Source organism: Cyprinodon tularosa, unplaced genomic scaffold, assembly GCF_016077235.1.
Source record: "Cyprinodon tularosa strain WSP-4 unplaced genomic scaffold, ASM1607723v1 ctg425, whole genome shotgun sequence".
Taxonomy (NCBI): Eukaryota; Metazoa; Chordata; class Actinopteri; order Cyprinodontiformes; family Cyprinodontidae; genus Cyprinodon; species Cyprinodon tularosa.
This window is the reverse complement of record NW_024039147.1, coordinates 714,594-739,753: the sequence shown is the minus strand read 5'-3', so window position 1 is coordinate 739,753 and position 25,160 is coordinate 714,594. Positions and strand designations below refer to the sequence as shown.

The window sequence follows — 25,160 nt, the reverse complement described above, 5'->3', positions numbered from 1 at the left end:
ATATGACCTTGATTTGAGCGTTCCTGTATAATTTGATGTTCTTACTCTTCAGTGGGTCAACAAGAGCAATACATGTAAATATAGATGACTTGTCATTCATCTCTGTCATCACCTTGACACGCAGGAGGAAATAACAACCTAGTCGGGGCGTGTCACTTCCTGTGTGCCTCTACTTTATTTAACTTACATTATTTTGGTGGTCTAGCTGCATGTCAAATTCACATATTTATCACCTATACACTTAGTTTCCATCCTGAGAAACCTGTAAGCAATATTCCTATATACCTATGTTTACAGCTTTATTTTATATATGTTTCACCTTATATGAATGACAGTGATCTAAGTCTCATTAAAGTTAACACTACTATGTAATTGAGCGAGACAATCTCAGCACTCTGTATGCATCTAATAATTTTCCCACTTTATATTTATTTTCTTACATCTACTTGCATCCCTAGAAGGAGTAGCCTATATGATGTGGTTTATATTTGTGTATTTTACTCAAAAAAAATATTTAGATACAATGTTGCATTTCTACCGTTTATATATAAGAAAAACCTTTAAGGTAAGGCTGCAAGGTGGCACAGTTTGTAGCACTTTTCCCTTACAGCCAGAAGGTCCGGAGCTTAAATCCTGGTCTTTTTGCAAAAAATTTGTGTTTTCTCTCTCTGCATGAGTGTGTTGACTCAGGGCACTCCCCTTTCCTCTTACAGTCCAAACATGACTGTTTGTTTAATTGGATGTTTTTGAACTGCCCTTAGGTGTGCTTGTTAAATATCCCTGTGATGAACTAGTGATATATTAAGGATTTTACAAAACTACTGCCAGAGAAAGGCACCAGCCCCATAGAACCCTTACAGACAGTGGTAGAAGACGGATGGATGCATGGATGGATGAGTGGTTTTAAAGAACTGGATGCAACTGACTTAACACCTCAGATGTGTAATTTTACTTATTAACTTTTTGAAGATAAGAAAAACTCGCTTATCAGCCATTTTTTAAGTTGAGATTAAGCCGTTCTATGGTCGACAGCTTGAATCTTAGGTGGAATTTACAAATGGATAAGATTTCCACTGAGCACAACACAAGTCCATCAACTGTTGTTTTATTTTCTAAAAATGTACAGCCCTCAATAGACAAATTAATCAAAAATCCAAAATCCTAAGATGGACAAAATATTAAACTAGACTTAAGATCACAGTAGTGAATGTGGATCCTGCTAATTAACTGCATTTTTTTTAACATGATAAAACAAAATTATTATTGGTCAGGCATCCAGAGATGTCTTGTCTCCAAACTTGACAGGTGCTTTTAAAAGACCATAGCTGCAGAAAATATAGGTGCCTCCAGTAAGGCATTTTTTTTATTTCAAGTATACACAAATTTTACCTCAATTTTCTTGTAAGTAAAATCATATTTATTCAGATTTACATGAGTTAAAACTGTTTTTCATAAAAAATAAAATAAATTAAAACCTAACTTCATGTTTGATGCAGTTTTGAATATTGAAATATTTCAGTGCTGGTGTAAAACTAATTAAACAGAGGCTGTCAGATTGTGTGGAGTTCAAAAAAATTGTTGACATAGAGAAAACTGAAAATTTGTCCTTCATCCATTAAGTTGAAGCAAAGCTGACACTTGGTTGAACAATGCATTTCAGCAGCTACACTTGGCTGAGAAAAGGGCCTAAACAGTTATTTCTCAAAAGCTGATTCATTCTTTAGTTTTTAGCAATCACTCACTTACCGGCAAACGTATGAAGAATAACATGTCTCGTCGTGTCTGTTTGTACAGCCAGTTAGTCTATAAAATTTTGCAAATATAGCAGAGAAAAAAGAGGCATACATACCTTCGATTAAAGCTGTTCTCCTTCCTATGACAGTGTAGCGTAACCACCCTGTGACCCTCACTTCTGACATCCTGACTGACCGTCCACATAACTGGGTTACTGGCTCTTGCGCCCAGGAAGACCACTCCATCCTTCATCTTGACTCTAAAATACAAAATATACAGAAATGAGAAAGGGAGTTGGGTGATTACAAGAAGGGCCATCAGAAATATATATATATATATATATATATATTTTATTTTATTTTTTTTCAACCAGTAGTGTTGCTATATGTTGTGTATAACCGACCATTGCTAAACCATGACAATCTCCTCATAAATCGTTTTAAACTGACAAGTAAACAAAGATGGTTACCATTTAAGGGCTTGCATTCTATAAGCTCCCCAGAAAGGCCACATTTTCATTTTTTTTTTTTATAATAATAAATATACAGCAAATATTCTTCTTCCTTCCACTCGAAAAAGGGTACACAGGGACAATAACCTTCAAAACAGTTTTGTTATATAGCCGTAAAGACAACCTTGTCTTTAAACTTCCGCCAGCTCATAAATCATTAGAGTTACCATTAGGGTCAATTATAATAGAATTTGTAAAAAAAAAAATACAGTAGTTGTTTACAAAAATTGCTGTTTACATCTCTGTCACGGTCTTGTTTCTGTTCATTTTTCTGTTTCACATTGATCCATGTTTTTATTTTATTTTTTCTAGCTTTTTTGGTGTTTTCTGGATTTATTTCAGTTCTTATGTTTTTCTTTGCTTGCCCTCTGTTTCCTTCTTGCGTTGGTCTCCTTTTCCCTAGCTCCTTGTAGAAGCCTCTGTCCACACCTGCTCCTAATCAACACTTTAGTCCTGTCTTTGTTCAATCTCCCATAAATACTCTCCCTGTGCAGTTCCTCAGTGCTGATTCCTTGTCTTTCCACGGCTCCTTGTGCTTGTTTTCCCTGATCTCTCCATGGTTCTGGTTTGCTTTACATTTTTATGTTGAATCTTTGGATTCCCGCCTCAGTTGCTATATTTAGAAAAACATATCATTATGCAGAACAACAATCTCTTTTTTTCTTCTTTTTTTGACAACCATTTTTAAAGAAAATTAAGCCCAATCAAAGATTAAATATAAAATGAAAGACAATCCGACAAAATATCAGGTCGACATGACAAACTTGATGTCTTACATTTAGCTTCAAATTTATTAATAGGAAGTCGCAAGTAGTGTGACAAGAAATTTAGACCAGTATTTAAGACAAAATAGTTTTACATCGCTGAACATTTTAAATTTCACAAATGCTTTCATGTTATAATTAAGCATAATGTCTTTCTCAATTTTCTAATATATTTTATAATATATATTATATATATTCCTGTTGTAAATCATTTAAGAATGTGTAGGATTTTATTTTTTTTATATGGTCAGTATCAAATACAGCTGGCATTAGAAATTGTTAAAAGATAATGATGAACTGTCTTTTTTTCATTCACTATATTGTAAATAAAATACTTAGTGCTTATTTTTTTAGGAAGACAAGTACATTCAGGGTGTACAAAAAATGGAAATTTCGTTCTGTACAGCTCTTGAGACATTCCCATTTCTTAAAGTGCAGCAGTCATAAAATGTAAACATGGTAATCAAATGTAAACATAAGACTGAGATATGATTTACAGTTTTTCCAACATTCAGTTTATTTTTTTCCCCATTTTCAAAGATTCTCTTCATATCTCAGAAAAATGTTTTTTTAAGAAAAATTATGCTTATCAAATAATTGTTAGTCGGTTGATAAAGCCAATCACTTTAGATAAATTCAGTCATCAATTATTTTATTCCCTTGGAAATTTAAAGCTTGGAAATGTAAAGAGAGAGCAGACCCTCCCGACTGAACCCTCTCCAAGTATCAGTCCTCATTTGAAACGTAGAAATTTGACTAAGCCTATAAACCAAATAATTTTTTTAGAGTGATGAAACATATCAGTGAAAATGAAGAATCATTAGCTGTGTAAAATAGGATTCATTCAGCATTAGCAATCCTAATCCAATTAGGAATTAAATTGTCAAAAACAAGTCTTTTTTATGCTCCCGTTAAAATCTGCCAGCAATGATTTAACATAAATTTAATTTTCTTCCTGCACCCGGGATTTGTAAGTGACTTAAATTTCTGTACCTGTCCAAGAATTTTTTTGGTCATCCCATAACTTCTTCCTGTTGTTTTTCTCCTTTCCTCCTATCACTTTCATTATTTTCGGTCACAGTATATGTGTGTGTGTGTGTTGGGGGGTGGGGTGGGAGCGGCAAGTAATATGGAATAGGTAAAAGTGCAAGCCTTATCTAAAACTCTCTCAAAATATTAAAAACAAAAAAAAAATATTCACTGCAGAAGATTATGAATGTTGGGTCCAATTTAATTTGGGAATGTGAAATATTTTAACATAATTAATCCAAAAGCAGATCATTATAACTGGGGGATAATTACATGAGACCCCATGCAGTGTACTTAGATGAGCACAGTGGTTACATCCTCCGTGTTCAACCGGTCACCTTTGATCTTATCCAATCTCTGCAGCAGTAATAACTGGCCTTGTATTGGTTGCTGCTACTGATGATTAGAGGAAAAAGAGCACAGTTTTGAGGAAATTGAAGACAGTAACGAAAAAGAGACAACTGATTGCTCTCTTGCTCTGGGTTTTCAGGTCATCACCTTATCCAAAGCATACTGTATTAAGGGCTAAAATGCATTATCATTTAAGCTCTAACAGAAAGGCATCTAAGAAAAAAGTCTTTCATGTCAGACTGTCTGTAAATTGTACCACAATAGTATAGTAAAAACATTGAAGCCAGTGAGTATTTTCAATAGCAAACACATTTTTCGGGAAAATCACTCAGCAGATGCACTCACTACAAAATGCACATTTAGTAACATAACAATGCAAAGGTTTAAACCAGAAACCTTAGTCCTTGTTGTGTTAAAATTTTCCTATTTAACAAAAAACACAGATATGGTTATTACTTTATAATAATGACCACACATTTCTTTAGATAGAAAAATATCCTAATTTTCTTGTACATCAAACGCAGTAACAGAATTAGCGCTGTTATATTTTATGTAAGAGCAAGAAGGAAAACTACAACTTGCTTCTATTAGGGCAACAACTAAAAAAAAAAATTCTCAAGAAAGTCTGTAAAATGAATATTTGAGGCGCCAATAAACACTAAAATTGACAAACAATGAAAAAAACTCAAAACAGAAACACATTGCTATTAAATTGCTGTAAACACAGGATTTAGGGAAAAAAATCCTTTCATTTTTCAAATAATCACTTTTTTTTTTCTACATTTATCTTTTTTAAGACAAGGCATTTTTAAACTTGTGTTCATCTTTAACACTTATAACAAAACTGTTAATACAGCCTAGATCTTACTGTGAAATTATACTTATTTGATTATGAATTTTATTATTCAGGAAACAATAATTAAAAACTATAATTTACAACTTATTTTTCTACCAAATTTAATCCACAGCAAAAGTGCATTTTGGATAATTGTAATTAACAGGTACCAAAATTTAAATATTATATTTACACATTTGGATGATCAAGTAACAATTATTAACCCAATTTGCCAGTAAATATGGGTATTTAAGCCAGTTGTATATTTCAACAAACTGTTAGTTTACAATTTTTATTATAACTTAAATGGTTAAATATTAAAAATAAACAAAACCATCAGAAATGTTTTTTTATAATTGAATTATAAATTGAAAGGAGTTAGTCAGCACCAGCCCTTTAAGCAATAGATCGATGATAAAAAAATAACCACAAACAAACACAATTTATATTGCTAAAATTAATTAAACAAACAGTTACATGTAGGAAGCATTAATTCTGTCAACAATACTAAGATAACGCATTCAATTACCAAGAGAAGAAACACATACGAAGGACAATCAGTGAAATTGATGAAACTGGATAGAAGCAGCCCTAAGGTAATTTAAACAAATTAATAAATTAATTGAGTGCATGGGCAGGAGTTAATTGAGCTTTATTGAATGCTGAGCAATTATCCATTACACCAGCGGCAAATATAAATGAAAAAACATAGAAGGGAATTTAGAATATGACAACAATGGAGCTTCATGGGATAGCAACTCCTCAGACAACGGCACACAATTCTCTCCCATAGGGAGGGGGTCCCTGCTCAGACAATAGGCAAACAAAGCTAACAAGTACCTGTCTTTATCACCCAACAGGAAAGCAGAGATAAGGGGCGAGGGGTTCCGGCTCAGACAAAAAGCTTTCAAAGCGTGAGGGAAGCTAGCTTTCATCACCCAGTTACAGCAAGCAGTGGCAGAAAAGGGGGAACAGGCTGCTGCTGCTCTCTTCAGTTTTTCTTTGGTTATCAGCTTGTTTGCAAAAGGGGAGAGCTAACTATCTTTCTTAACCTAGAAAAACTGTCCGTTATGAGTTAACGACCCATCAGACACACCCCTAAAAAAACCATTAACACCCAACCCCCCAGGTGCCATCCATGGCCCAGCCAGTGGGAGGGATCAGAGCCTCTATTTGTTCCCCCTAATTCTTTTGTTACACCTACAGTATATTGATCTCAGTGTTCAATACCCCTAGTTAGAACTGAGGAGGCCTCTCGGATGGGCGGCGAAATGTATTCAAAAAACCTCACATCCAGGTGCCTTAATGGAAAATTTCTAGCTCTTCACAGACTAGTTTCCATTATATATTCTATATATTAAAATCCTTACCTGTTCTGTCAGTGGTGTACACAGACTTTCTGAAGGGCAGGGGCGAAGAAAAGGGCACATTTAGTGCGTCCGTAGATGGCACTTAAGCACCCACTTTACCTCCCGGGAGGGCATGTTTGACCATGTTTTGACACCCGAGAGGGCACTCTAGCATGCATTTGGTTCCTAAGGATCACTTCAGCACACCTTTGGCTTCCAAGAGTACATTTTAACACATCTTTTACTTCCTAGACGGCCATGTAGCAGAGCTTTGGCTTCCTTTTATACTGGTACCTTTTAGGTACTAGACATTCAAATGCTATGGTGTTACTGAGGCATTAGTGATTGTGCTGATTATAACTTCTCTCCTGCACACGTGTATTTAATTAGTTTTAAATGAAAGGCAAACATACCAAATCCCTTTTTTTTACTCTTTTTGTAAACTAGTTCACATTTGTAATTTCTGTTGCTTCTTTGTGAAAGTAACGATTCATATAGGTGTCAAAACTTAACGAGGCATTAGACTCTACAAGGACAAGACATTTCAGCTCTACACCTGCTATCTAAAATTGGTTTCCAGTGGCAATTAAAGGTGAACCACGACTACAAGTAAAGAAGCAAGAATGTATTTTTATTGCACCTTTCACAGATAAGGAAGGGTCACAAAGTGCTTTACAGAAAGAACAGAAAAGAATAATAAAAATTCAGATACATTCAAAACTCTAGAGGAATATAGATACAATTAGGTTTAAAAAAGTAAAGGTAAAAAATAGTGCTTATAGCTTATTTCCTTTCTATTATCATACTTTATACATTTCAGAAATAGAGCAGTAATCTTAATACTGTGATAAATATGAAACTGATATTTTTGCTTTAGGTTAACATGCCATTTAAATTTCATACTGGCTCTTGTCTAGAGCCCAGAGAGACTTATTATGTCTTCATTATGGAAAATCTTAGTGGGGAGAGGGGATTATATAGAAAGTGAAATTGACAACCATAAGGGTTTCTGTTTCTGATGTTGGGTGCTCTGAGTCTGCAGTGTTCAAGTTTAAAGTGGTCAAAGTTAAAAAGGCAACAGAGCCATTGTCAGGGAAGGCTCATCAATCCACTAAGAGATTAAGAGGTGGCAATATGACCTGACACATGGTATGGCTCAACTTCTCATATAGCAATTGTTCAATTCTCTTTCCATAGCATACATAACTAACATCTTCAGATTTATCTGAATTCTTTAGACAGATTTGTTATAGGAATTTTTTAAATATAATATGACATAAAAACAGATTAGAAAAAAGTATTATGTGTGGTGTATTAATGACAACCAAATCCCTTTGCTAAATTACAAACCTCAGGCAATGTCATTCCTTTGGAAAGAATAACAATAACTGTAACAACAGCCCTTTTTCATTGCCATTCAAAAGCCTGGGGCTTTTGAAAGGCAGAGTAGCATTTCCATTCACACCTTCCCAGGTAAATTCATTTCCCTAGTCCCCCCTTTCCTGGGGCTTTGGTCCCATTCAACACCCAGTAGTTTGGGCTCTTGAAGGGTGGGTTTGTATACAACTGAAATGTTGTAGTCTGCTAGTAGCAGCAGTGATAAGGCTGAGTGTACAAATGTTTTTCTTATACAGTATCTTGTGCTTGTCATGAAATATGTTTGAAGATGTTTTTAAGCAAGAAAGTAAACCTCAAAACTTTATCGCTGTAGTGAGTTATTTAGGAAATAGTGTGTTATAAACTTTCTTCAAGGACAGTTGGTGGGCTGCTTATTGTGCCGGAATGTCGAGTGGGGGCTAAATGCAGCCGTAATATTGGTCAGCTAGTCGGTCATTACCCTTAAATTATTTCAACACAAAAGTCATTTTTAAATTCTCTTCAACGAGAAAGTACATCTCCAAACTTCACATGTATAGTCAGTTTCATAAGAAATAGGCTACTTTTAAATCTGTGTTGAAGCAGTTAGAGAACCAGGTTTACACTGGTGTGGGCTGCCTACTGAGTCAGCAAGTGAAACGGTCATTTCTTATTGTTTAAAAATATATTCTTAAGGAGGGGAATTACACCTTCATTTGTATTATCAGCTGGTCAAGATGTTGATATGGTTCTTAAATAGTTTTTTTTGTTTGTTTTTTTGTTTTTTTTTGGAGTGGCTGAATCCCACTGATAGACCAGTCTGCCTGCTAGGCTAGTTAAGATAACTGGACTGTAGTAGCAGTGGGATTCCCAAGAGAGAGTTGTCAAACCTGGCCAGGAGCTTAGGATTTTCCACTGGCTGCATTCATCTGTATTGACTGGAATATAAATGCTCAAAAACAGACTGAAATTCAAATTTTTCATCCGAAAGTTAAACATGTATTTATTTATTTATTTACAAAACGTGACAGTTTAAATCATCATTAGTTTTTGTTGATATTGGGTCCATTTTGTAAAAGGTAATCCCCACATGTGCTATGCTTATGAACAGGGACCCACAGTTATTCTACAAACAACCAATTGCAGTAACATCAAAAGCAGAATGTTTTTTTTTTCAATGTAAAAAAAAATGAAATGTTGAATAAACTAAGCTTAGGAATTTTACTTCTACTGGTTAAGTGCTTGTAAAAGGAGAACCAATTGTATGTTCTTATTACCACCATCCGCTGGACTGAAAGTGTAGTGCAGTTCTCTCTGGCTGATAGTTGCTGGGCTTCCAGATTAATGGCAAAGCATGCTGATGAATTAACAGGGATTTCTATCACCTGTGTAATGCAAATCATGGGGCTTTCAGTGGAAAAGGGGCTTATGAGAGGTCTAGGTATTATCATTTGGGCAGAGTGGATATCCACACCAATATTTATGACTGTCAAGCTTTAAATTTATGGGATTTGTTCAAATGGCAGGTGTGTGACAGGCACATAATCTAGCACTGCCATCCAGTGAATAATTGCTAAGCTGCTGACCAAGATATGCAATGACTTGATAGATGCATATCATGTCCCCACAGTAAAGACTCTATCATTTCTAAACTGTGTCCACTTTCACAGTAGAGAAAGGTATTATCCTTTGCTGCTGTCCTTTCCGTGACAAAGCATCACTCTTCAGAGCAGTTTACTGTCAGTTGCAATCCATGAAAACTAAATTATCAAAAGCTAATAAGCACATTAAAAGAAAAAGTAAATCATTTTAACATTTTAATTGAGAATTAGACTAATCAGTACTAAAATCAACTATTGTTTAGAGACAGTTATGGAAAATGTAGATCTGTGTATCAGGTAAGTGTCCTGTGTGGTTATAAAAGGAGCTTTCAAAGCTTTTCTGAGAAGATTTCATCCGTGGACTAGATGCTTTTTTAGAAAAAAATGTAAAGGTTTTAGAGTGTAAAGGTGTTAGTAGTAAGCTCAAGGTTGGAGAATAGCTTAAAGTTAGAGGTGTGTAGGCAGGAGGACAAACCAAGAGAGTGAATCTGATAAGACAGATATTCTATTGCTGCGAATGAAAAGGGACAGATGACGGGGAAACATTTGAAGAAGGGCAAGACTTTCATAAAAGATTTTATTAGATAAGTGGCTAGAATGAAAACATGTTTTCTAGGGGTTACTGCAGCACTGCTATTTATCCTGATCTTTTCTTTTACCCAACAAAGGATAACATCAATTTCACCACAACAACATTTATCTGAAAATAGAGGCAACATGATAAATATGTCTATTGATTTCAAAATGTGGTTATATATATATATATATATATTTTAGAGATGCTTTTGACGTGCCATTTTCACCAGATGTCGGAAGCACTCCATGCAATCCACACATACAAGTAAATCAAGCTACAGACGAACTGTTGATAACATTGTGAAGCCTAACCAAAAACGTTACATAACTGTTTATTCTGCTTTCCCTTCTTACTTTTTGAAGTCATTGTCTGACGCAGCATAGATTAAGAAAGATGTAAAGGATTTAAAACACTGTTCAGTTGGCATTCGTATAAACACACTGGTGTGATACCTGACTATAGCTTTATTGATAAATACATAAAAAAAAAATAGAATTACCTTTAAATATAAATGTGACCACTGTAGGCTTATCATTACGTTGTTAATTTTTGGTTTGTTTTTATTAAATAATTTTGAATAGGCTTCTTATCCCCCTTTAATTGTTTAACCGGAGGCAGAGCAGTTAAAATTGCATTGAGCTTGTTTTGCAAACCGGTGTTCCTTAATTTGCAAACACCTGCGACCAAATCCGGTTATGAAATAAACACAGAAGCTGTTTAGAATAACAAACAGCTGTACTTGCCTTCTCCCCCTATTCTCTTTGCTCCTCTCATTCATAAACAAAATCATCTCCATTACCTTTGGGAGAAATTTAATTATATAGTCGCCACTGACACATCAACCCCGGCTGCTACCTGTACCAGTAAATTAGAAAGGTGAAGCAGGGGGGATGAGGAGTTGCTATGAGTCAATTAGCTGGTTGGTGAAGAGTTTTTAGGGGTGAGTGAACCACAGCAAGACGTGAAGATAAAGAGGTAGTTAATTCAATTAATGAATTTGATACTGCTCCTGCCATTATCAGTGCAAGTAAGGGGTGCTGGTGCGTAGCACAGCTGCAAGAGCAAAACAAGATTAATGCCATCAGATAAGGAGCTTTCACCAGCCAAGGCTCATCACTATGCACACAATATACTGGTCCTCTCCTTGTGTTGCTCCTTTGTCTCTCTTTCACAACATCATCTTTTTTCTCCGCCAGTCCATCTTCTCCCTCTGAAACATTAAACTTTTCCCAGAGCTTCACAAGCCAAAGCTACATTGGTGGTCTGTGGTAAATTAATTTATTTCTAAAAAAAGCAATCATAAAGATCCTACTCCCTGTTAGTCATGCTAATTTGCTTTATTTAATCTTATTTCAGTGGGTAAACTTTCATCATGTAATTTAAAGGTCTACTGAATGAAACGTCTTAATTAACTTGAGTGCCTATGAGTAACTGTCAGTTTGTTGGAACTCTTGATCCATTCAACTTTACAAGTTGGGGCCAAATACAAAGCTGCTCATTCTGGGAAAAGCGATCACCTCAATTCATCACATTTATCGGAAGAATATGGCATTAATTTCACTAAAAGGGCAAAGTAAGGGTAAAGTGAAACAGAACATATTTAAAATATCTATTTTTTAGCAAATTTTTTTCTAAATTTAATGTATTACATGTAGCCGACGTGAACATCAAAAACCCTACTTTGCATGGTTCATATGCTTCACATTGACTATGAAAAATCTCCATACTGCTTTCAAAGTGCAAGGTTTTTTGGCATGTAGAGGAGTACATAAAGTTGAATCATATCAGGGTTTTTAACCATTGACAAGACATTTGTCATGTATTTGCCTTAAAAACAAAAAGAAGCAAATAATAATAAAAAAAACAAACAATTGCATTAATGTGTAACCTAATAGATTATTTTGTTAAATCAAATTTTAAGGTTTAGCATTCTTTCTTACACACTCACCTACCATTAAATATACTAAATCTGTTTAATTGTTGAACTAGAACTGCATTTAAGCACATAAGAATGCACAGATGTTACAAAGGATAACACAGGAAAAATGGCTGTATACTCTTTAATCAAAAAATAAAATGAAATCTACTCAAAAAGTTGGAGTAAGTTTTATTCAAACCAATTTCCTCGCTATGTTGAATACAGACTTATCTCTACAGAGGTAAGAGAAAAAGAAAATCAGAAAAACATGAAGGTTGATCATTCTTAGGTCAACTAAAACTAAACTAGAACTTTGGCCACAAAGGTAGCAAACTACAACAGCAAATGTCAAAATAAATGAAGAAATGGTTAAAACAAGCAAGCAAACAATAATCTGCTTCTCTGAAAGCTCAAAATAAAACTCGTGGGAGTAACATGAAGAAGTCACAAGAAGAGAACAGATAGAGTTGAAAAATATTTGAACATTAGAGTAGATAAATATTGCTAAGCCATGATGTGGGATGCTGATGAACTCTTATCGACAAAAAGTAAATGCAAAAATGAAGAGTTGCTAAGTCAAAGTACTTGCTTAAAAGGTGCAGTTATGCAGAGCTGATATTATATTAAAGGCAGAAATACATTTTTTACACCCTGGAATTTTATACTGTGTATTGACTGAATTTCCACAAGTATTAGACTATTAATTATTTTATAAATATAAATACATTCTGATAGAAACACACTAGAAGTTGCTTAAGTACAGTGGAGTATTTATGATGTGTAATAAACCATCTCAAATGTGGATCATGTTATGTTAAATATCCAACCCCTTTGAACAAACATAAATGATTAAATTAATGTAAAAAGTAGCATAACAAAATGTATTTAAATGTGACAGGTATTTTGTCTCCACAATATTTTCTACTGAAAACTCTTGTCAGATTCAACAGAGTGTTACTGGGTCTCAGAACTGTCATCATGTTATATCATATAACACAAAACACATCAATAACCCTTTCAACATAACCCTGGATTTACTGAGAGGTATCTCATTGCCATAAACCTAGATCATTGTATTATAGTAAAGCTGTCATTTTAAAGACTAGAATTCTGTCCTACATCCCAGAGTGAGACTAAACAGATAATTGCTGGCATATGGCAATTTCTGCATTTTGTCCTTTGCTATGCTTAATTTGGAAGTAAATAAAGCCCTTTTTGTATATTAAAAACACAGGTATGATGATGGTCATGTACAGAAGGGGTAAATCAAGGAAGTATTGTAGTTAAGCCAGTTACAGTATTACCTCCCAGCATTCTGAAAATGATAAAGAGAAGTCCAAGATTGTGCAAAATGGCGAAGAAATTTATTTCAACAGGGATAAGGCTTCAAAAGCACTCAAAATACAGTATGGACATAGTTGTTCACTGAAGAGAGAGGTAGAGCTGCAGAGTATTTTAGATGTTGTTGTAGAGTTGACGGATGCATGAGCAAATGTCCTAATTAATACTGACATTTCGCCAAGAAACGCTATTCTCAGTCTCTGCAGCCTATGTGCAAATGACATTTTAAATAGATAGATTGATTAGGTGTTGATGATGCATCTCTGTTTGCATTTGTTAATAATAAGAATTTTCTTTTCTCTTGATAGAAGGCTTAGGGGAGGATTCATCAGAACTTAAAGCTGCTGTAGATCAGCTATTTCATCAAAATCGGTTGGTCTGTAACCACACTCAGCTGTCGCTTTATTGCAAGGCATTGTAGGACAGTTGGGCGTTGTTACTGTAAATAGCTGTATACTTTGTCGCCACCTGGCTTTCTGGCTGTTCTGTGGTACTGGCGGCAGAGGGTCTGTGTATGTCTGCTTGTTGCATCTGTTGCTAAAATTTGATTTAGGCTGAAAAGATCTTAACACTATGAGGATGGATGGTTGGTGTATATAACCTTATTTCATCACACTCAAATATTTTGTGGTCTTTTTTTATATAGGTTAATAACATGACTATTCACCTTTAAAAAATGTATTTTGAGATTTGCTGTTTTTCCCCCTCAGAAAAGAATAGAATAGAATAGAATAGAATAGAATAGAATAGAATAGAATAGAATAGAAAATCCCTTTATTGTCCCACAATTGGTTAATTAAGCAAAAAGATTTTAGAAAAAATGGTCACACAAATGTGGACCTTAGAAAATATGTAGAAGAATAACATAATAGTGAAAAGTTAAAAGATAAACAATAAAATACTGTACTGTCAAGTGTTTTAACAATATAAATCTGTGCACCTAGAGAATAAATAACCAATAAACAGCTAAGGACATTTTTACAGTATGGATATTTGAAAATAGCTGCAACATCAGAGATGTAAAAAATGACAGCAGCATGTTATTTAACTGACTAAAGAAGAAACTGTGCAAAATTTGCATGAATGTACAAACTTTTTGAGGTTGTTGAGAACAGTGGTGGTTATAGAGTCTTACAGCTGCTGGGAGGAATGATCTGTAATAACGCTCCCTGGTGCATTTAGGGTGCAGCTGTCTGTCACTGAAGGAGCTCTCCAGTTCTGCAACAACTTCATATGTGGGGTGGTAGACATTATCCAACAGAGATGGCATTTTAGTAGGGGTCCTTTTGTTTCCCACCTCCTGCACCTCTCTGAGTCCAGAGAGCATCCAATCACAGAGCTGGCCTTCTTGATTAGCTTATCCAGCAGCTTTCTCTTAGCTATAGATAAGCCAATGCTCCAACAGACAGCTCTGTATAAGATGGCTGATGCCACAACAGAGTAACAGAAGGTAAAAATCACAAGAACAGAAGAGCAGCATTGATTTCATTGGTAGAAATCACTTCATTTTTATTTTACTTCATCTGTGCTAATGAGAGGACAAGCACACTATACCCCTGTAAAAAATAGTGGAACGCTCTGGTTCAGCTGAGTAGTTCCACTCAGCAGTTCATTAATAGTAAGTCATAAAGGACGGGAAAATTTTGCTAACTAAAACTCACCTGTAAGTTTTAAATGTTTAAAAAATAATTTTTTAAAACAATATATTCCAAAAAATGTTATTATTGCAGATGAATCAGTTTTTGAATATGACAACTTTTCTTTCAGACCAAACATTATCTCGATTTTGCTCAACTTGGGTCGGGAAAAATGAAACCCCAGTGTTCCTTCTTTTAGAAAAATGAACAATAGAAAAATCCTGCAGGAAACATTTTTGCAGCTTTTTCTGCCTTAATGTTTATTCACACTCTCTCATATATATATATATATTGATGGTGTTGGACAAGAGTTCACGTGAAGCTTTGGGCCAGGTTATAATAGCTTTTCACATTAACATTGTTAAAATGCTAACCTCCCTTCACTTTATACCCAAAATTGACAGATTAAAGTTCTTTGAAATGTAGTCAGTGCTGACTGTCACCAAACAACATATGCAAAATAATCGGGTGTCCACAAATGCAGCTGCATTTTGTGACCAAATGCTTCAACAGCTTACTTTAAAGTAATAATAATTGAACTTTATTAATCTCACATTGGAGAATTTTACCTCTGCATTTAAACCATCCCCTTAGGGAGCAGTGGGCTGATATAGTGGGGCGCCCAGGGTGCAGTGTGGGCAGGCGCGCTGGAAGCTGTTTCAAGCAAGGGGGGCTGATGGCTGGGTTGGAAAACACATGACGTCATTATGTTGAGGGCTGTGGCTGACGTTTTTAACATAATATTGTAGGCCTACATTTGTTGCCAAAAACTGCCATTTAAAATGCATCGGAACAAAGCATGAACATTTTAAACTTTATTTCTTCTCTTTTATTCATTCAAAACAAACAAAAGCTCCCAATCAACAGGATCAGGAATACTTGAATGAAACATGGCCTAAATTTAGCCTAAACTGAGCATTGAACGTCTTGAAAGTCCATTCGACTATGGATATGGGGAATGATTTCATATCTGAAACAAAAAACACACACAAAAATGTTTTAACTAATTTCATATTTTATCACTAGATAGCTTAATACAGACATAAAATTTTGTGATATGCAGCCTTATTCTAGCGTAGACTTCTTCAGCCACAGGACTAAGACGAATAAGCACATAAATAATGCTAAATGCGGCAGTATAGGGGAATTAAAACCATTTCTTACCTCGAAATAGTCAGAAATATGTTTCTGCTGCCTATTGCTAGCCATGCCTAAACGAATGTGAGGTGGCGGAAGCTTTCGGGGGAGTAGCCTAGTTTTTTATGAAATATTAAAATAATGAATCATTAGTTTATATCTTATACACAGCCCATCATTTTAATCCCATATCAAACACAATCTTTTAAAAAATAAATACATAAATAATTTCATGTTTTTAAGTACAATATTATGTTACTCCACAGCCCCCCACCATGGGGGGCTGATGCTATGACGAGGGAGGCTGCAGCCCCCGCAGCACCTCCCTTCCCGTGCAACTGAGTGTGGGGGTAGGGGGTCTTGTTCAGAGAGCCAGAGTGCAGTCTGTGGGAGTGGGGCTCGAACTCAGAACCTCAGGATTCCAAGCTCTATGCCCCAACCACCAGGCCGCCACTCCCCTAATGAGATAGATAAAATATTGATTGTTCCAGACAATAGAGGGGATATTCTGATGCATAAAAAAAACAAAAAAACAATTTGGTGCTGCCATGTCTACAGTAGAATTGTATTATTTTATTATTGGAGGGTATTATGGTCTGAAAAAAGCTCTGGAAAATCGTTTTCATCTTAAAAAAAGAAAAAAAAAATCCAGCCAATGTTAGAGGAAGAGGAGCTGACTTCAAAGGGGGGAAAGTTTAGAGATGTTGGCTGTCGCCTCAAGACATGAACAAATTCATGACAGGTCAAGAGCAACTTGTACAGGCTGGGAAGCCAAAGGGAAAGAATTTCAATCAACTCAGCCATGTCTCTGAGCATGTAAAGACAAAAAAAAGGTTTCAAAAGCTATTCAAGGTTTACACATCTTGAGTATATCATACTTAAAGGAGCATAGTGCAAGTTTCCACAGGCTTCTGTATTCTAAGGTAAGAAAGAACAAAATAATTAAAGTTATTTCAAATGGGAGGTACTTGATATTTGAGTCAACTGTTGGTTCTTTTTAATTACTGGAGCATGTTGGAGCTCCCTCCCTCAGAGGCAAAGCTAGATGTTGGACCAGGGGTGGCCATGGCCATTAGGCAATCACTGGCTACTCCTGTGGGAATCCCTACCAGGTAATCCAATGTAGAGATAATTCACAAGCAGTCCGCCTCTAAAACAGAGGATGGTGGTAGTAGTAATCTCAAATTATTATAAAGTATACAGTAGCCAATTACTCACATCTTTATACTAACATTAAAGATAACAACAATGAAATCCATGCTCTTTTCAGAACTAGCTTGTGTTTTATAGGGAGAAGAGATAGGTATGCGTCTCTGCAAGTCATCAAAAATTCTTCAATGTAATTCACAATAAATAACAACTAAACCGATTTAATGTGGGTATTGGTATTGGGTATTTTATACAGAACAGTTATAGATAAATGTTACGTTGATAATCTCTCTGGAAATGTAGCCATGAAATGACAAGATATGATGTTGAACCCAGAAGTCATTTTTTTTATGTTTAGTAGAAGCAAAATACTGGCAATTACAGGTCTAAAGGTCTTTAGTGTGCCTTTAAATTAACACATTTTTAATTTTTACTTTAAGTACTTATTCTGTAAATTTTACTTTAAGGCTAGAAGACATATTATACAGTACAACCCAGTATAGTCTGTAAAAGTATTCTGTCCAAATCACTGAATTCAGTTTGTCAAATCACTTCCATGACCAAAGGTGTATAAAATGCAACACCCAGACATGCAAACTGTCTTTACCAATTTTTGTAAAAGACCTCTGTAAACAACTCAGTACTGTGAGTACTGTGTCTACAGTGGTTATAATACAAACTCAGCGCTTAACTGTTAGTTGTGATCAGACTAAGTTATACACTAGTTGGTAGGCTACGTAAATCTTCCTGTGGGGTCAGGGGATGCTAAGGAGGATGATGCACAGAGGTTACTTACTTTATGCAGAGTCAGTACTGAAAGACCTTCAGCTTTGTTGTGGAATTCAAGTAGGCTAACAATCAGTGCACAGAGAGCTTCTGGGATATAGCAGTTCTATGCAAAACTTAAAGTTAAAAGCGCTATATCATCCTTTCACTGGACCCTATACTAGTTGAGATCTGCCTGCATTAGTTGACCATTCAGCTCCAAAATAAACATAGCTTATACTTTTTTTATTTATCTTAAATTAAATGAAAACAAATAAATGCAAATTAAATTGATGATTATGATAAAAATTTTGGTATGGCTTTTGCTGGACACTCAGCTATAAAATATCACAAAAATTACACAATATAGAGTCCCAGATCAGTCTGCAGAACAACACTTTATTATAAATTTTTCTATTCATTTTCCTATTATCCAAATCATTATTAAATCAGGACAAAATCTACTTATTAAAACCATGCTTCCAACCCCAGCATGCTTCTTGCTGCATCAGAATGATTTCAATTGTGTCCATTTATATTTTTTAAATAATATTTATATGTTTTGATCAAGGTGTTTACTTGTTTTATACTCTGCTGCAGCTAAATGTATCATCCTTGAGAACGCTGATTAGAAAATAGTTGGCAACAATAAAATGCTTGGAAGCTTTTTAGAAGAGGGCCAGGGAGGGGTGGGATTGCAGGATTTGATTGTCAAGGATCCTTATCAATCACTTTGAGCAAAGTTCCTGTAAAACCCATAATGTCCATTAGATGTGTTTTGTTAAGAGGATATGCAAGTCCCAGTCATGTTTCCTGTACAACTGCATCATTACTGTCAACAGCAGAGGGGAGAAGTAAAAAAAAAAATACATTTTTCTTCACCAGGAATATAAAAGACCTTGTCTGAGTATGCTAAAGCAATATGAGCTCACATTATAAAACATAGCACCACACCAGCAAATCATGAAACCATTTTAATGTGTGGCAGTCTGTAAAATGCACTTATTGAAATAAGTGAAATATTTGAGGAAAAGCAATAAGATAAAAAAAAAAATCAAGAAGTACAAAAAAACAATAAAACTATAGGTACAAAGCTTAGTAATGTTAAACGGAATACTCCATATATATATATACTGAATTCAGTCAGTTGTTTGCAATAAAGCTCTTCTAACAGGCCGATGTACATTATTTGGTCTTATTTATTATGTGCTCTACTATCAACAGTCATTGTCTCCTGAGGCAAACATATACTGCAGCCAAAAACTTTGCAATTAAATTTAAAACCAAAAAAATTGAATGCAACTTTTTGAATTTAAAAAAATTATATGTTGGCTCTATTATTACAGAGCTCTGCATGTGTATTAACCATGTAGTTTAAGCAAAGCCAAGGGTATGATGACACCAAGTAGTTTTACAGAGCAATGTCTGAACCAGCACAGAGCCAGTAACCTCAAGTAGATCACAGCTGGATTCTCATTACAATCCTAAATTTGAAATGTAAAATTCAAGAACATTACTAGTCTGGTGCAATAACACGTAGGATATTGAGTCCTTGGATTTGTGGAGCAGCACAGGATTTGAAAACTATGTCATGATGGTTTTCTGTTCTTAATTTTCTTGTTTAGCAGGAATGCATGCCAAACAACATGGTTATAAACTTCCAATTTTCAATTTGCTTTAATGCTGGATTTCAGGAACCAGCTACTACTGCTGCTCTCTGTAGATTACAAATGAAGGAATGAGGTCATGTTGTATCAGATAGAAGCCTGATCCCTATGGCTGCCATTTGAAAGGAAGCCTAGCCAGTTAAATGCCGGATGCAAACACACACAGTCAGTGCCTCCAGTAAAACCTACTTGACACAAGGTTGGATGCAGGGGATAAAAATTAGACTTTGCATTTGCTCTGTGGGGTTGGATGGATGATCCAGGACTGATCCAATATTTGGAGGGATGCAGAAGAGGCCAAGCAGTATAATCTCAGGATATAGCATGGCAGATTATTGCAAGTTGGTAAACCTGATGTCGAACGGGTAACACAGATTAACTCTGATGCTGCTGGTGTTTGAATTTGTCACAGTTTGTACACTATCTGCTTTGCTCTAGAATCTTTGCCTAAAAAAAATCTTCAAATTGTATCTGTTTGTTTGTCCATGTTTCAGAAAGAAAACTCTCTTAAGCTCTACCACGGATTTTATAGACTAACTATATAAATGGGTTTGTGCAGCACACATTTTCATATAGGAATACCTGAGACTATAATAAGTAGCAATCTACTGCTTTTCATATATACAAAAATATCTCATAGATTTTTTTATTTCATTATATTTATATATATATATATATATATATATATATATATATATATATATATATATATATATATATATATATATATATATATATATATATATATATATATATATATAAATAAATGACTTGGATATTTTTCTTCCATCTTGAAACTAACAAATAACAGTTACACTAAACTGTAAGTAAACTATAAGGTGTCAGGTACCTGTTACAAATACATTTTCTCATAGCTTCTGAAACATGATATTTTTACTGCCTTTTATACTTAATAGAATACTTTAATGCAAGCTATGTCTTAAATCTTGGGTGCTAATGAAGGGTTTATGAGTTATAATACATTGAAAAACTGTTCTGTTATACATCTTAGGCTTATTGCATATATTGGTTTTATGATATATACGATGTAAGACAAACATGGTTTGCAAAGGCAAATAGTCATAATTTGAATGTTTGTTCCTTTGTTGCAAAAAGAGCCTAGCCTTATCAAGGCATGGAGTCTAGCTGAATGTGTGCTTTGCCATTGAGGGATTGAGGAAACACTCTGACCTCATGACAGGATGTTGGAGTAATGGATAGGCGGAAAAACAACAAGCAGGCAAAAGCTGCAAAGCATTATGTGCAGATTTATGCAGGAAGGTTGCAGGTTATATACCTAGATCACCCAAACTGGCATATTTCATATATTCACTGGATAGGTAAAAGAAATTGCAGTATATTAGCAGAGTGACTCTAGTATCTAGGTTGAGTTTCTGAACCAGCTAGAGTGGGCTAATTTCCCACTGAAAAATATCAATCTGCATCAACATGCATGTGTGTATGTATCTATGTGTTTATGTATGTAATATATCAATAATTAAAATAGTGCCTACTTGTTGATTTTCAGAGCATTTACTTTAGGAAAAAAAAAAGTGTTTTTACACCAAATAGATCACATCAATAATCCATGTTGTGCAAGTATAAGTAAATATAAATTATACCCATCTAAAAGCACTACTTAGACAATTAATCTGTCTGCACACTAAAACATTCTAATCATAGCCTTTACAAATTGGCTGACTATTCATTATATCATCTTATTAGATCATAAATTGTAAGAGCACATTGTTGAGGCAGGTTTGACACATGCAAACAGAAACACAAGGGCTAATGACATGGTTGGCAAAATCAACACTGGGAGTTAGAGCTGTTGAGAAGGGACTAATTACCTGTTTTCTTCCATCTTATACTGAGGCTCACAGATGTCTAAGCGGCAAATGTGTGGTCAGGTTATCAGGAAGAGAAAAAGCAGATAAAGTATGTCCTCCTGCTTTGCAGAGGTTGGGGGCAATCATTGTATGTGATGCAATTGATAGCAGGCTAGGTACTGGTCCAACAGCGCTGTGAGAGTTTAAATGTCATGTGTTGTAATTGGTAGAGTTGTAACATTTCTTTGTTGCTCTGGGAGGGTGTTACAGTGATTGCAAGAATAGCTAAAGTGACATGGGGACTCTACAAAACCAAAAATGTCAAACTTAAAGCTGATATAAAATATTCTGTAAATATTCAACCTCATCAGAGATTTTTTACTCTCCTGGAAACAAATAAATTCCCTTCAGATTTCATTTTACTGCTCATTGATAGAATTAATTGAATATCCCATTGAAGGCTATATATATGAAGTGGAATTGAATTTAAAGCAAATAAGGTGTGATCTGCATAAATATGCATGATAAATCATAGCATAACATCTCTACATTAAAATAAGAAAAATGCAGTTTGTTTGACAAAAAAACTTTAATAGACTAATGCATGTGCTGAGAGAAGAAATGGCTAACAAAGAAGCCAAGAAATTGTCTGTAAAGCTAAAAGAAGCTCCAAACACATACATCTTCCTCTACTGTATATCGACCTTTCCATTTTTTTTATTTTTCCCAAAATTTCCTGCAAGAGTGTCCTTGCATTTCTGGGGATGGTATCAGCTACCTGTTTAGACTTCTCATTCCCTAAAGTCAGCAGCACATAGAACGGAGCAATGCACTTAGAAATACACATATAGACTTTAGACAGATTTTATTTGTCATTTTGTTTACTCAAGTGTAAAACAAAAAGAAATTTGATTTGGAAACAGCTCACTGGACAATTTCATCTTTTAAAAGTGCAGCCTTGAAAAATAGTAAAAATGACTGTAAATTTATAGTTCTAGCCATTTTTTTTGTTGAAAAATATGACCTTTGTTGGTCAGAATTTTTAATAGGGGTGTGGTCCTCTATATGCATGAGCGGAAAAGGAAAACCTTAGTAAATCTAATATCTTCACACAATCAAAAATATGTGTTTGGATATACAAACAGAAGATATACCCTCCTAGAGAAGAATGAACTACATCAAGGAGGGATTCTAGAAGATTACACATAACATGAATTAAGTTACACAACTCAAAAGAAAGTTTAGAACAGAACTACTTAAAAAAAAATTTGATACAGGGTTTCCTAATACAGTGGGTCTCATTCCTTTCCCTCAAGTATTGTACCACTGCCCTGCATGTTTCAAATATCTCTCTGTTGCAGCACAGTTTATTGAAATAATTGCAAAGACTCTTCAGCAGCCATCAAGCACTGCAGATGGCTGATTCATTTAACTCATCTGTGTGGCAGCAAGGAGACACGTTAAAACACAGAGCAGTGGTACTTGAGTAACAGCATCTAGAACCATCGCCCTAATGTTTTTTAAGTGCTGGACTACTCACAATAAAATAAAACACCCCTCTGGAGCAAATAAAGGTGATTATTTTTTCTCACAGAAAATCCTTTAAATATCTAATTTAATAAGGCCTACACTAACTTTACCCTTATTTCAAATAATAGGCAAACTTTTCTACTGGCATGAATTATGGTGAAGGGGGGCCACCCCCATTTCATACTGTACACACACTTGTTTTTTTTTAACACATGAAATAATTAAGAGTCAAAGATGTGTTCAGGCACCTTATAAGTTATTGGAACAAGTCATTTTTAGATTAAAGTCATTATTACATCCAGATAAAGCCAGCCCCCCTTTTGGTCTTACCAATATTACTGTCGTATAAATATTGACATTATAAGTAAAAAAAAAAAAAAAAAAAAAAAAAAAGGAAGAAAAATTAATTCATTTCTGTTGGGATCTGGAGATTTACCACCTTTCTCCAGCAGAGTGCGCTGTGGGTCTCCTGGGCTGGAGCCTCCAGCACACCTGAAGCTCATCAGCCCATCAGGAGACCTGCCTACATAAGCAGCAGCCAGACCTTCCTTCAACGCCGCAGTGTTGACCAAGTTTGGTTAGCGAACCTCTGTTATTTTGAAAAGAATCTTAGTTGTCTCTAGAGAGAAACCTGATTCTAACCTGCCTCTGTCTTCTTGCTCACAGGAAACCCGTCTCAAGTCTAGAAGCTCTGGATGAGCTTTGCATGTAAACTTGCCTGCCTGCCCAAGGGAGCCAAACCTGAAGATTTCAACCTGGACTCCTCCTGCTGCTCTCAAGGAAGAGCTGGAAACTCAAATCAAGGTCTGCCACTCACAAGTCAGAAGCTAGACGCTGCTGCTGCTGAGCACTCTGCTGAACCAACAGTCTCTGGACCCAACCGGTTCCCTCTCTCACAAAGATCAGTTTGGACCTCTTCAAGGTATATTCAGAATAATCTAAACTCAACAAACCATCTGACTGCCTGGCTAATCAAACTATTCGTCTCTGCAGACATCAGTGATTCCAGCCCCGGACCTGTGCCTGAACCAGTTCATGTTCTCTATGTGAAAACCTTTCAATAAACTGTTAAACTTTTACTCTGCTTCTAGTGGTGTTCTGCATGTGGGTTAAGTCTCTTAAGCCAATCATGACAATTTCTGCAGCTGCCAATGTTTTTGAGCTATATGCCAGTCTTAATGTAAATGATTTGATCCTGAGTCTCCATCATTTAAGTCAAAGGTTTAATCCTCTACAACATATACATGCACTGAATGCCTGGCCATGTATACAAACGAATGGGCTGCAAGGCCTTCATATGTTAAAATGTTTAATCCCACTGTTAATTTTTATTTAACAGTTTATATGAGAAAATGACAAGTAACTTAAAGTGTGATATTTTCAGTTAAGATAAGTCGAGATAATTCTGGATATTTTCTGGAAGTATTAAGGTCAAAAAAATAAAGTTAATCTACAATAGTCTACAACACAGCCACACATGCTGAGCCTGGTTTGGTCTTTGTAAAACAGATGAAGCAACCATGTAGTCATCATTATCCTGTATTTCTGAATTCAACTTTTATGAGATAGGCCTCAGTTTCCACAGAACAATGGAAGTTTACTTCCAACTATGATCCATTTTGACTGTATCTTTCCTGAACTTCAGTAAGATTAGTTTGCAAAATTACTTTTGCTTTTGCAAAAGTTTAAAAATCCAAAATCACTTGAACTCCAGCATAGATAAAAATTTACATAAAGTAAGTTCACACCAAGTCACGGTGTTCAGCTTTTGCTTAACCCCAACCTCTTTGGGTTTAAAGAGAAATTATCCTTGCTTAAAAAGTTTTATGTCCAGAAGTTTAAAAATATATTTGGAAAAGAATTACTATGCAGACAAACATGTCACATATCGCATACGACATTAAAGAGAAATAAATGACATCTTTTTTGTGTAAACAACCGTGCAAGACAACATTATCTTTGCAAAACAGTTTCATCATGCACAGTTCATGGTGTTCATTTTAGAGGACGTGCCTCACATTACCAAATGGGGAGATAGGATGTAATTTAAATAAAATGCAAGGTTTACACACAAGCAGAC

The 25,160-nt window shown here is 35.2% G+C and overlaps 1 protein-coding gene across 1 annotated transcript in view; it reads right to left on the bottom strand.

Annotated features, from left to right (window-relative positions):
• Window positions 1-25,160, bottom strand: part of si:dkey-112m2.1 (transmembrane protein 132C) — a 249,902-nt gene that overhangs the window by 98,586 nt on the left and 126,156 nt on the right. The window contains exon 4 of the mRNA XM_038299355.1: window positions 1,850-1,993. Coding sequence (XP_038155283.1) covers window positions 1,850-1,993 — 144 coding nt within the window. The remainder of the gene's footprint in view (window positions 1-1,849; window positions 1,994-25,160) is intronic.